Genomic DNA, 13044 nt, shown 5'->3' with positions numbered 1-13044 from the left:
TTAACTTAGAACTCATCTGAATGGCAAAACAACGTTTGCTCCCCGGTACTCTATTTATTAAGGTACTTACCAAAAAAATTGTAAACAATCTTACAATAGAGAAACTAAATCTTCTTACATAGTTATGTCTTTTTACATAAAAACATAATAAATAAATAAACGTCTGTTATAATTTATTTGGTAATCTTTGTTGTTGTTAGTCACGTTTGATTTCTAGTAGGTACCAAAACTAATGTATGAAGATAATAATATGTTTAGAGATTTACTGGAGACACGCAAGACATCACAAGATCCGTTAATCACATCCATTGTCGTTTTCTGAAAACAATTCAACGGAACTCATGCGGGAACCCAAGTCTATAGGAGATCAGGAGATGTTTTCATTCGAAGCCCTTAGTTCTTTTTAATTTTGTTTAGTATTTTTTTCCTACGTAGTTATTTATTTTTGTACCTTCCGCATAATTCGTTTTATACTTAGGTAATAAAAGGTGAACTAAACAATGTGGCGTTTATGTTGGTAAAGCGGCAACAGGCTTAAACCCGGAAGATCTGTTTGACGATTTTTAAATCGTTTGAAATTCTGACATGAGTTCTGATTCCGACATGACTTTAATAAGAGGAAAAATCTCAAATTTTGCTTAATCACTTCATTACATCCAAACCTAAGTATAAATGATATCTGTGCTTTCTGACCCGCATCAACCTCAAATTAATCTTACATGTTTTTTCATGCGAAGGCAAAACTTATCTTATTGTAAATAAATACTTTTTGAAATTAAACAATGACAAAGCTGCTATAATAATGTTATCTAATAATACTGCCTGCCAATACTTACAATACAAGCTTATCATAGGAACAATGTCATCATGGGAGGAAGATTAAGCTTAATACGGTTCATTTTGGCGCGTTAAATAGTGGGTCTCAACTGTTATTTACAAATCTTTGACAGTCGTTGCGGTTTGTTTAAAAACCAGTCTGACTAAAAGGTATTGTGTTGCCCAGGAAACTGGGTTGAGGAGGTCAAATATTCATTCGCTCCTTGTAAAATACTGGTACTTAGCTGCATTCGGTAAGACCGAAAAGAAAGGGCTATGATGAAGATAACACTTGCTTTCTAAATAATATAATAACCGTCTGTTTTCGTGGTATCACGCGAAGTCTAAGTCCAATATTGTACTCAGGTGTAGCCTTCTTTTAATAACTCGGTATCAATTGTTAAAATGAATATTCATCCAAATTTATATATTTCATTGCAAAATCAGAAGTGGCATAATAATAGCTGGCAATAAATGATTATGGAGCTAATCTATGTGAAATGACACTCAATATAATTATAAACAGGTAATCTTCATTTGCGCAATGCATGTGATAATTTGATTACGAAATAGTCACACCCAGATACCGTTCATAAAATGAATTGTCGGTCGTTTCTAATCTTTTTATTTTTCTGCCCGGATAGCCGAATGGTAGAGGTCACCACGACAAATTCTTTGAGCGCGACGTGTTGCGGTTTTGACCCGCGTAGGACAAGCATTTATGTGATCTACGAATGCTTGTCCTGAGTGAGTGTCTTTGTGCACGTGACTTGGATGTTTGTGAAACCCCCGCGACACAAAGGTTAATTAATGCCGGAATCGTTATTTAAACGTCTTTAAAAGAGTTTATCTTACTGGCAACTAGACGTCAAGTCATTTTTTCGAAAAAATAAATAGGTAGGTACCGTAACAAAACCTATCTCAGTTTCTACTTAAAAGAAAACTAGAATAAACCCCCGTTACCCCTGAATAGTTAGTCCAAGGACAATCGAATATCCCATAATTAGCGATCCTACTTAATGCGATTATAGGCAGTTCTCAATATACAGCGTGTTTACATCCATAATAACTTATCTAACGCCTTACTAATTTGGTGAAAATGATAAAATAACCTAAATATGAAAATGTCAGGGTCGTTTGTAACGCGGTTAGCGCAGTCTTTTGAGGGCAAGGTTGTCTACGCACTCACAATTAGAATGTAGGTCTAATCCGCACTAATTTGTCCCAATTACTATTTCCTCGGTTACATTTGTCTTTAACGATCACAGAAATTGCTTAAACATACATGCGGTCTTATGTTCCGATAATTGACGAAAATCAAAGCAGAAGGCACAAGGATATTTTACGTTCTTAGATATTTATTTGTCTTTTCATTTATTTTTACAATGACAGAGGTAGTGGTGGTGTGGTTGATCAGTCAATTGACTTGCGCTGAGGAATGATCTTGACGTTAGACTATAGTGTTACGTATTTTATTATTCAATAAAAATACGGAGTTAAAAAGCTCCAATTATGGGAAAACGTATGGAAGTTGGAATAATAACGTCACTTTGGTAAAAAGTGTACTAACTGACTCGATACGAGATTTAACTGAAACATCTTAATTTTTTTTGCAGAAAACAACTTACCTACCCGACATTGATTTCGGTAATATGTTTTCAGTGAAATACACAATTAGGAATGATTACTCGCCTTGGGGAGTGACAATCACACACTTATCTTGGTTTCTTTACCATTTGACCACCCTGTATAGGCAAGATATGTGCGACAAACTGAGCAAAATGTGATTTTCCGCAAATGACATAATAACCAGTCGCCCTATATAACTACTTACTCGATAATTACTTCGCATTACTTTAATTCAGCTAATGAGGCCCATTACATCTACGACGCTTAATGTGAAGTAAGATTGATCCAATTTTTTTCTACATTAAACCGCGTTTCGTTGCAAAATGTATTCCTACATAGTTGCTGTGAAGAAATTCCTCCTAAAAGAAACCTTTGATTTTGATCGGCCAGACATTAATCTGTACAACTTTCATCCACAATTGCGTATCTTTCTTGCAAGTAACGGAGTATTTTTTAATAATAAGGACTCGTTAGTGAGGTTCGTTTACCGTACCGTATAGAACTTTTAACCATACTACCTACTTATTACGAGCAGACCGAAAATACAATTCATATTTGCTAGAATAGAATATCCCGATCCATCCGGATCACATAAAGTCATTTAATATTCCTTGAGGCTTTATTTTAAGGAGTAATTAAACATCTTGAGCCTCTTTTATTCTTTACTAGCTGTAGCCCGCGCCTTCGTCCGCGTGGTTAGAAGATATATTATAAGTTAGGAATTTTTGAACGAAAGCCCTCGAAGATTAATATTTTTCCCCGTTTTTGCCACATTTTCCATTGTATCTTCGCTCTTATTAGCTGCAGCGTGATGTTATATAGCCTAAAACCTTCTAAACTTCTAAACTTCTAAAACACAATGAATAGTCTACTGAACACAAAAAGATTTTTTCAATTTGAACCAGTACTTCCCGAGATTAGCGCTTTCAAACAAACAAACAAACAAACTCTTCAGCTTATATATTAGTATATGGAGTATAGATATAGATTTCACCCACCTACTGTAACAAGATATAAGTTATTAAGTTATTGAACACAAATACTTCTAATTTCAATTGTCATAATCTATAACATAACTTCAGATTCCTATGGCCATGTATTTGCATCCAGCTTTCAATCATATCAATGACATTTGAAGAGATATTCATTTGGCACGGAGTTACGGAGAAGGACTACTCCTTCGCCACGGAATGCTTCTGTTACTGGGTGATACTTGGAGGCATCCCCATGGTGTATGTTAGTGTCCTGGTAAATATGCAGAAGATATACGACATCGTGGAAGAAATGAACAAGGATTTTATTTTCGTATGTAGCTTGAGTCCGAGGTATCGGTAAGTAACATAATTCTCCACTTGAGTTTCTATGTATTACATTGCTGTTTGCTAATGAGTTTTCTTAACCAGATATTTGGTTTGAAAACGAAAATTCAAAATTTGCATTTTCTTCTGCACTTATACCAGTGTACCTACTTTTACCATAGCAATTTCACTATTTTTCAACTGCAGTTCAGAATTGATATTATACTTAACTGTCATTTCTAGCAAACCCTTTTTGGAAGGCCAACTCCTGATATGGCAGCTCTGCTACGCTTGGTTTTGCTTCGTTTGCTTCGTGAGCAGTCTCTACGTATTATTCCCGGTCGCTGGCTTGTGCTACCAGAGTTTATTCGCGACACAAGACGAGAACACACAAAGGCCTCTCCAGTTCCCGATGTGGCTGCCGAATGACGATCCATATAGAACTCCAAATTACGAAATGTTTTTGGTTATCGAATCTATGATGTGCTTCTGTTTCGTCCAAACTTTTTGCGGTAAGTACGCAAATAGAAATAAACGTCATGAGCCAAGTAGGCAAGTAGCTGTCTAGCTGGATGATGACGAATTAACACATGCCTTCACTTTCGTCTGAAATTCTCGAACATACGAGATGAAATATAAGCATTAAACTGCAATAAACTGCATTCTGTATACTTAAAATAGGTCATTACTCTCGACATGATAAAGCTAATGTTATCAAATAACTAATGACTATATTTTAACTTACAGTATACATCTACACGCTGTTCCACATTCTGCTTCATTACGATACCATTATGAACATGATTATATTGGATTTTGAAGTAATATTCGAGGGTTTGGATGAATCTGTGGCCTTGCTTCCAAGATACGATGTACGTAAAATGGAAGTACAGCGCATACTTAACGAGAGAATGAAGAAAATTGTCACGTGGCATCTCTCCGTTTTTAAGTATGTTGAAAAAATACGTGTAAAATTTGATTTGCTTTCCAATTACGTACCACTTTTTGAGCGTGGTCGGAAGGACAAATGAAACGGTCACTAGGTGCTCATTAACCTATTGTCTCGTTGTGAAGAAACAGAAGCAAGCTAAACGAGGCTGGACTGTTTGTTGTCTTTGTCAAATGGAGGGCATGCTTTGACAAAGACAACAGTCCAGCCTCGTTTAGCTTATTTCCTGAAGAAAGAGCTTCAAAGCATCCTTACTATGCTGTCTCTCGTTTGCAGTTTAATGGAGTTTTGTATATTTTGCTTGTGTCACACAGGGCTGTGAAAACTGTATCATCAGTCTACGGGCCTATGTTGGTGTATCAAGTATCGCTGAGTTCTATCGCCATTTGTCTGATAGCATATCAAATCGCAGAGGCAAGTATTTTGGTACTATTCCGTCTGGCGTCTACCACCTCTTAAAATAGACTATTGTAAAGCGACGATGTACAACATGTCGCACAACATTTCTTGTCCACATCTCCAAGTTTGACTTTATGAGATGCAGGCAGACCTCAAGGTACGTATTTCATTCAAGAAGGCTTAAGTAATTTGTATTTATTTCTTTTAGAAACTGGATAGCGGAAAACTGGATATACTGTTTTGCCTATTAGGAATTGCTGCTTGTCTGCAGCTGTGGATACCGTGCTACCTTGGAACTATGCTTCGAAACAAGGTTTGTTACTTCATCATCTACTCACATGCTTCACAAATTCGCGTAAAAATGCGGTAGAAGTAATCTGTCTGTGCCAACTACAACATGTTGTTGATTGCTTCTCAAGACTACTAAAAACAGTAACTACATATTTAGACATCTACATAAAAATACTACATACTTGATATTAATTTGAGCTTGTTCAAGGCCTTTGCATTGGGAGACGCGTGTTGGACCTGCGGATGGCACGAAACAAGGCTTGGCCTGATGGTACGGACAGACATCGTCATTTTTATACTGCGAGCACAACAGCCGGTGACCATCAAGTTCACTGGACTGCCCCATGTTCAGTTGGAGACGTTCTCATCTGTAAGTAACTCGAATGTATATCTAGAGATGTAGTAACCTGACTCATGAAAACGAAATCTCATTTTCATAAGTTTGAGTTTTCTTTAGCAGCTAACGGTTTTGAATTTGGCATTGGGCTAGAGTGGCAGGTATTAAATATTTTGCAGAAGCCAAGCAACAAGAAACAAAGTGTTTCCTACCAAAATGCTTATTGGTGTTATGCGTACCTATGTCATTATTGACGTTTGATTTTGGTTTTCAGCTGATGAGTTCGTCGTATTCATATTTCAATATGCTGCGGCAATACAGCAAGTAATATTTGACGACACTTCTCTAATGTATCTATTTTAATTCTCTTTCACTTCAAACCCTACCGTTTTAAACAAAAAATGTTTGATTAAATACCACGCTTTGTTTTTAAAATAAATTAAATAAGAGATTAATTATTTCTTAAATTAATCATTGTCGATCTTTTATTTTTCTTGTAATCGCTTCAACTGATTGTAAAGCTACGTGTTTTTGACACATAAAATTATCTTATCTTATCTCTTGAAAAAGAATCCTTTTGCTTATTATATATGATTGCTTTATATATTTAGAACAAGCTGAATTGAAATCGATATGGATATTTTAGCTTCAACACATTTAAAGTTGTCCGAGTGCCTGATCATAAAATCATAGCAATATGCTTAGGAATACAAACAAGGTAACTTTTAAAAATAATTTATTATTTACTTAAATTCATATATACATTTATTACCTTCTAAATAAATAGTTATGGAAAAACAGCATTTAAATAATAGCCACTAAGCTCACAGGACAAGGTGTAAGCAGAGTAAGTTATAAAAAAAAAACCATTGCTGTTCCACAAATAAATTATTTATAAAACTCCTCCATATCCTTTATATCCATACAAAAAAAACTTGGAAGATGACTTTCTTGGTTAGTAACTGGATCCCTTGTGTTCCGGTAGAAGGAAGTATATTGTGACTGGTCCTTTAGTTGTATGCACTATTTCTTCATGTCTAATCAACTGTGTTGCAGCAAGTCCATACAGCAAACAAGGTATACCTGGAAAACAAGAAAATTTTCAAATAGTCAAAATATTTTTTTTTTTGTTATTATATGAGTAAAAGCATGTTTATGAAATAGCGGATTATAGAGAGAAAACAACTTGCATGAAGCAATAGACCATAGAGAAGAGAATAATAAGAGATACCTTTGCCCTGTAGTAGAAAAAAAAATATCACATGTACAGTCATATTGGGAAACCTTTTAGAAGCTAGTAGGTCAATAAGTCTCAAAGAGATTCATGGAAAAAAAGTCTCTTTATAATAAACTACTATTAAAAATAATTAATACTTGCTTACCTAAATTAATAATTTTGATGGCTCTCATAAATTTATCAGAAATATCCAAGTCTTCAACAATTCTTCTTGAGCAATGATATTTGATGTAAGGAAAGCATCCAGTCCTCAATATTTGGTAGTTTGATTTCCCAACTTGCCAGTTGAAATTCGACATCCCAAACTGGTCATTCTTTACACTACTGTACTGAAAATAATCATATACAAATATAGTGAAGTCACAAATAATTTATACCTCTGAGTTTTGCAGTTAATAAACAGGGTTTGTCATCTGAATTTCTGGCCTATTCACTACAAATCTTAAAAAAGCCTTTTTTAATTCATCAGCCTTTTTACAGCTACATAATAGTGGAAAATAACCAGGAAAATACCTCACAGGTGCATGTAAGTCTGCGGAAAAACCACCCTTAAAGATGTATTATGTTTCGACAGCTTGATATTGGATATTACCTTCACAAAGTAAGATGTCCAGGGAGGTTCATTGCATTGTGTCAAATAAGCAGATAAAACCTCAGACGCTGTAGGTTTAGACGAAAAGAATGAAACTTGTACTGCTATCGCTTTTAACCTAGGTATTGATCTCAGATTAATATACATATCTATGGACTTAAGTAAGTAATTTTCTTAAATTATGTTACGTAAATAAATAATTGTTTTCGACAGGCCGGCAGCAGCATCTGTCAGTTTGACATTGACACTCACTTTTTTTACGTTTAAATTATTTTGTTGTTACCAGGTCTTTGGTTCAATTTTAATAATTTCTCTAGCAAAAACTTGGCGTGAACCCAAAGCAGAACTGAATTATGTTTATTACCTTTTTTAATACAAAAGGATAACGAAAAAGTAATAAAAAATTGTTTCTGTTATGGTTGCAGCACAGTATATGCAACACACTAAATATAGACCTAAGAATAATAGCAAAATAGAAAATAAATTGTCAATCCAATTACCACCCCTAGCGAATGGCAAAAAAATAAATTGTTTACATATAATTTTAATTTACAGATGTCTATTCATATTCTTTGCGATAGTTCTTGAAATTGTCTAAAATATTAGGTTATACTAGCTTGTGCCCGCGACTTCGTCCGCGTGGAATAGTGACTTCCGGCAGAAAAGTATAGATAGCTGTGTCCGCGACTCCGTCAGCGTGTAACTCCTTGTGTATTAAGTTAATGTATTGGTAATATTTATTATTATTATTTATATTGGTAATATTGTTTAGATCACGTTCACATAAGGCTTAACCCTTTATAAGACACAGAACTTAAAAATATTTATAGCTTTAGAGAGGGAAGTCCGGGCATATTTAAAGAATTTAAAAATTCTATCGGGTAATTAGTGGCTTCTTGTTCATCGACCATTCTATTTATTGATCTATAAACTTTGCTTTCCCCCTGTATATTCGACAGTATTTTGTTATTGATCTCAGATGCCTGGTCATTGCGAGGAGTTAAAATAGATCTTTCGCATAGCCAAGAATTGTCCCTATTTAATATATTTGTTACGTCACCGTAAACCGACGATATAAGATGTAGTTGAGATTGCACCATACAACATAATTCAGGCGTCAGTATAAGTTTTCCTTGGTGTAGTTGTGGATAGGTACCTTCACCAATCTTTAATAATGTGTCAGAAAATTGACTATCATCCGGGTTATCTCCAGTTCTCACTCGCATATTTATAGTCAAATGCACCGATTGTATATCTCGCCATAAATAAGAGCTTTTCAGGCAAGCCCTAACCTCATCAGCTCGGGTTCCCCGTGGTATTACCGGTAAGGTTTGTCGGAAATCACCACAAAATAAAACCGTGATACCGCCCATTGGTCGATCATTTTGTCTTATATCCCTTAAAGTTCTGTCTACCGCTTCTACTCCTTTTCGATGGGCCATCGTACATTCATCCCATATGATTAAACTACACTCGCGTAATACCTTAGCTTTGTCGCTATTTCTTGAAATACTACAGGTTGGATTTTCCGTGCGATCTAAATCAATTGGTATTTTAAACATACTGTGAGCAGTTTTACCTCCTGGTAGCAATGTTGCAGCTATCCCTGATGAAGCTACGGCAAGAGCAATTTTACGCTGATTTCGAACATAAGCCAATATTAATTTAGTCAAAAAGGTTTTTCCAGTTCCTCCAGGTGCATCTAAAAACCATATTGTTCCCAAATTATTTTGAACACTATTGCACACGCGGTCATAAACTGAACGTTGTTCTGCAGTCATCATTGGGACACCGTTTTCTAATGTTGTCAGCAGTTCCGTTAAATTGTAACCAATCTCTGCGGAATATTCCCTATTAGTTACCTCTCCGACTGAGGTTGGTGTTGGCAAACCATATTCACAGAGTGATTTACCGCCTACTGCTGTTAAGTCATCCTGAAGAGCTAATAAGCACTGATTTATGGCAAGATCACGGAAATTATCATTAGTTGTGCCTTCATCATTGTTAGGTATATTTAATTTTTTATTTAATTTTTGAAAATTTAATATAAGAAAGTCTTCTGAAAATTTTTCTTTATATTTTTCCCATAATGTTACAGCATCTGACAAATTACAAAATGTGAGTAATGTTACAAATAAATGGCGTAACCGTCGTGGATTATCACTAACACAGGATTCTGCTAAAGCGTCATCCCAATGCTGATCATTTTCAAGCAAATGACGCGCTTGGCAAGCTGCTTGATAAGTGGGATAAACAACATCGTCTACTTTTCTCAAATCTATAAATGAGGTTGGTCCTCGCACGGTATGTAATAATAATCGCAAATAGAAACACTCAGCGTTGTTAGGATGAACGGTGTACACTCTACCAAGAACATGTTCTTTAAAAATACCTGACTCGCCATCTACAGGCCTGCCACGGCGTCTTCGATTAAAGACACCCCGTTGCTTATCGTAGGTATAATACGATGGAACTTCCTCATACAAAAGAGATTTTGCAAAATCATCAGTTTGGCAAAGTCGAAAGAATGCTAATAAACTTGTTTGTCTAGGGTTCTCTAACCGTTCTGTGACATTTTCGGCGTTGAAATATATACGTTGGCCGCCTTCAAGATGAACATCCAGATGAGTCACAGGTGGATATCTTTCGTGAATGTTGAAACTTAAGATCCGCCACACAGCTTCTGAAGAACTTATATATCTGCCTGACTGAAATCTTGTAACTTCATCATGTTCATTTCTCAAAGCAAATGTAGCTTGGTCACTGCCCTTATTAATATACTTACAAATATATTTTATTGACTCTACACTATTACACATTTCAACATTTATGTGAGCTTGAAATGCTCTGGACAACACAGGAGAATACGGAACGACCCACCTATTATCTAAAGTAACTTGTTGTCCAGACACTCGCTTTTCAACAGTAAAACCATCATTATCTCTTGAACGGCGACGATATAATGGGCAGGGACCGGACAACCCCACTTTAGAGTTAAGCCGTTTGACAGGGTAACCCGTACACGGGGTAACTCATATCGCAGTGTTACCTTTTGTTCGAGTTACATCCTCGAAACCCAGCGAAATGGTTAACACCTTCATTATGGTAACCACGTGAAGGGGTTAACCCCTTCAATAACTTAACCCTTTGAAGTGGTTACCTTCACGAAAGGCTTTTATTCGTGTTACCCTGAATTACCCACTAAACTTGAGCTGCATACTTGCACCCTAGCGGCCCCTCATTGCTTTACTAAGACTACAGCTGATTTTCTTCTATCGCCGACGCGTCGCGCCGCGACTCGCGCCTCTCGGACAAACTACCTACGCGCGAAACGTCATATAGGTAACTAGCTGTTGCCCGCGACTTCGTCCGCGTGGTTAGAAGATATAAGTTAGGAATTTTTGAACGAAAGCCCTCGAAGATTAATATTTTTCCCCGTATTTGCCACATTTTCCATTAAATCTTCGCTCCTATTAGTTGCAGCGTAATTTTATATGCCTAGCCTAAAACCTTCCTCGATTATTGGTCTATTGAACACAAAATGAGATCAAATTTTTTAGATGAAATTATTTATAATAATTTAAAAAAAAATCGAATACAAGTTTTTTTTTCATTTTTTGCATTTTCTGAGAAGATTTGACGGGTGAATTTTCGATTGAAAATTAGAGTGTTTTTTTATATTAATTCAAAATAAATAAGGTGAAAAAATAAATATTTTTAATAAAATAAATTACAGCGTATTTGGGACACAAAAAAGTAAGTTTTCACCAAATTTCGTTACAAAAATAAATTTTTGTAAAAGATAAAAATAAAAAACCACAATCTTGGTTTTTTAGATTTTTCACATAAATTTTGAGGTTATGTGAAAAAAATGTAAACACCAAAGTTTTAGATCTTTTTCTTTTAGAACTTTGCCATTTGACTTTTTTCGATACGAATTTTAGTTTTGCCGGAAATCGATAAAAACCGTTTTTTACTCTTCAAACGTCACTCCCACCCCCTTCCCGACCTCAGATCACCCGTAAATTATTTTTCCTTTCATTTTTATAATATTCCCCTCCTTTTCTAATGGGTTTCATCCTACTATTTTTTTTTTGGTTTTAAAAATTATCGACCCTGGTCTACAAGTATAGACACGAAAAATATATATCACAACGTTTGAAAAGTGCGACAAGCAAAATTAAACTGTAAGATCATATCCACAATGATTTTTATTCCATGTTTACAAGTCGCTCGGTAAATGCAACAATAGCGCCGCTGGGCGGTAAGATGTCACGTGCGCTCGTGGTTATACTATTTTCAAACTAATGTCTATGATAAAGAGTGCATATTGCATTGTCTTAGGTTGGAGTGGGTTACCCTGTTACAGTGTTACAGGGTAGTAAAGGGTAACCTGTTCGGAACAGGGTTACAGTAATCCGTTCGAAGGTGTAACATATGTCATAGGGTTTTTTCTTGAAGCGCTTAAAAAAACCCCTTCAAAAACCCTTTCAATGAGTATCCGGCCGGTCCCTGATAATGGGTATCCATCATGTCCTGTTACAGTGCCATCCACTAAGGCTTTTGGATATCTTTTAGTGCAACGACCGTCTTGCATGCAAGGAGAATTCCCGTTAGACGAACCACATGGACCATGTATCATATGAGTTTTAACAATGTCGTATAACACGGGATCTGCAATCGGACTTGGAATTTCAGCACTGATTAAACTGTCTACATCATTAGGTCGAACCTTATCTTTTAACCAAAGCAGGATATGTGCGTGAGGTAAGCCGCGTTTTTGCCATTCAATACTATACATATAACACAATACTTCTCCAAAAATTTTATCTTTGGTAAGTAGATCTATCATTGATTTTAATTTTAAATGAAAAACTCTTGCTATGATATCATGGCGGTCATGCGGTGCTTGACCCTCAAGAAGCTCCCGAGTAATTTCATCCCACTTAGGATTGGTAGTTACAGTAATAAATAAGTCGGGACGTCCATATTTTCTTACGTAACAAAAAGCATCTTGAGTACGTTCGTGCATGTATCGTGGACCACCAGTAAAAGAAGAGGGCAAAATAACTAAACGACCCATATTCACCGTATCGTTATCTTGCTGCATGGCGTCGCGAAGGTGCACGTATTCTTCAACGCGCAGCTGCCTTTGATTAGATCGTATATAAACTAATCTTTCGGTTTCAATTTTTGCGTACATGTCTACAATAAACTGATTGAATAAGCCACGAAAACGTTGAAAGTATACAAACCTATTCCGTCTTACTTGCAAGTGGTAACAGTAAAATTGAAGGCATGAAATCTTTTTATTATAATTAGGTGCGCCTGTACGCGGATCAGTTTGGTATAAAGCAAAATTATAACCATCTTCCCCTCGACAGTATATCAAAGGATATTGCAAACTGTCGTAAGCCCTGTGGGTTTCATAAATACGTTGCAAACGATTATCTCTGGAACGGATAACGATATCACGCCTATCACATTCCTGGTCGA

The 13044-nt window shown here is 35.9% G+C and overlaps 2 protein-coding genes across 8 annotated transcripts; one reads left to right on the top strand and one right to left on the bottom strand.

Moving 5' to 3' along the window:
• The first annotated feature begins 1565 nt into the window (after positions 1 to 1565).
• Positions 1566 to 6180, top strand: LOC113500881 (odorant receptor 13a-like). 2 transcript variants are annotated; one of them, XM_026881799.1, is made up of 8 exons: positions 1566 to 1713; positions 3528 to 3776; positions 3987 to 4255; positions 4491 to 4692; positions 5007 to 5106; positions 5300 to 5404; positions 5591 to 5752; positions 5994 to 6180. In XM_026881799.1, exons 2-8 carry the CDS (start codon positions 3571 to 3573, stop codon positions 6045 to 6047), a joined length of 1098 nt encoding a protein of 365 aa, XP_026737600.1. In that variant the 5' UTR covers positions 1566 to 1713; positions 3528 to 3570; the 3' UTR covers positions 6048 to 6180. The 2 variants fall into 2 exon arrangements, with proteins under 2 accessions (XP_026737600.1, XP_026737601.1); XM_026881800.1 differs by having other exon boundaries at positions 1595 to 1618.
• Positions 6181 to 6438: 258 nt separating this feature from the next.
• Positions 6439 to 8130, bottom strand: LOC113500883 (uncharacterized protein C15orf61 homolog). 6 transcript variants are annotated; one of them, XM_026881802.1, is made up of 3 exons: positions 7549 to 8130; positions 7102 to 7285; positions 6439 to 6802 (listed from the first exon to the last, which is right to left on the bottom strand). In XM_026881802.1, exons 1-3 carry the CDS (start codon positions 7693 to 7695, stop codon positions 6675 to 6677), a joined length of 459 nt encoding a protein of 152 aa, XP_026737603.1. In that variant the 5' UTR covers positions 7696 to 8130; the 3' UTR covers positions 6439 to 6674. The 6 variants fall into 6 exon arrangements, with proteins under 6 accessions (XP_026737603.1, XP_026737605.1, XP_026737606.1 ...); XM_026881804.1 differs by having other exon boundaries at positions 7102 to 7280; positions 7549 to 7640; XM_026881805.1 differs by lacking the exon at positions 7549 to 8130 and adding an exon at positions 7470 to 7539 and having other exon boundaries at positions 7102 to 7280.
• Between the last annotated feature and the right edge of the window lie 4914 nt (positions 8131 to 13044).

This window comes from Trichoplusia ni, chromosome 14 (genome assembly GCF_003590095.1).
Source record: "Trichoplusia ni isolate ovarian cell line Hi5 chromosome 14, tn1, whole genome shotgun sequence".
Lineage (NCBI taxonomy): Eukaryota > Metazoa > Arthropoda > Insecta > Lepidoptera > Noctuidae > Trichoplusia > Trichoplusia ni.
The sequence above is the reverse complement of the archived record's forward strand: the minus strand, read 5'-3'. Positions and strand labels throughout refer to the sequence as shown.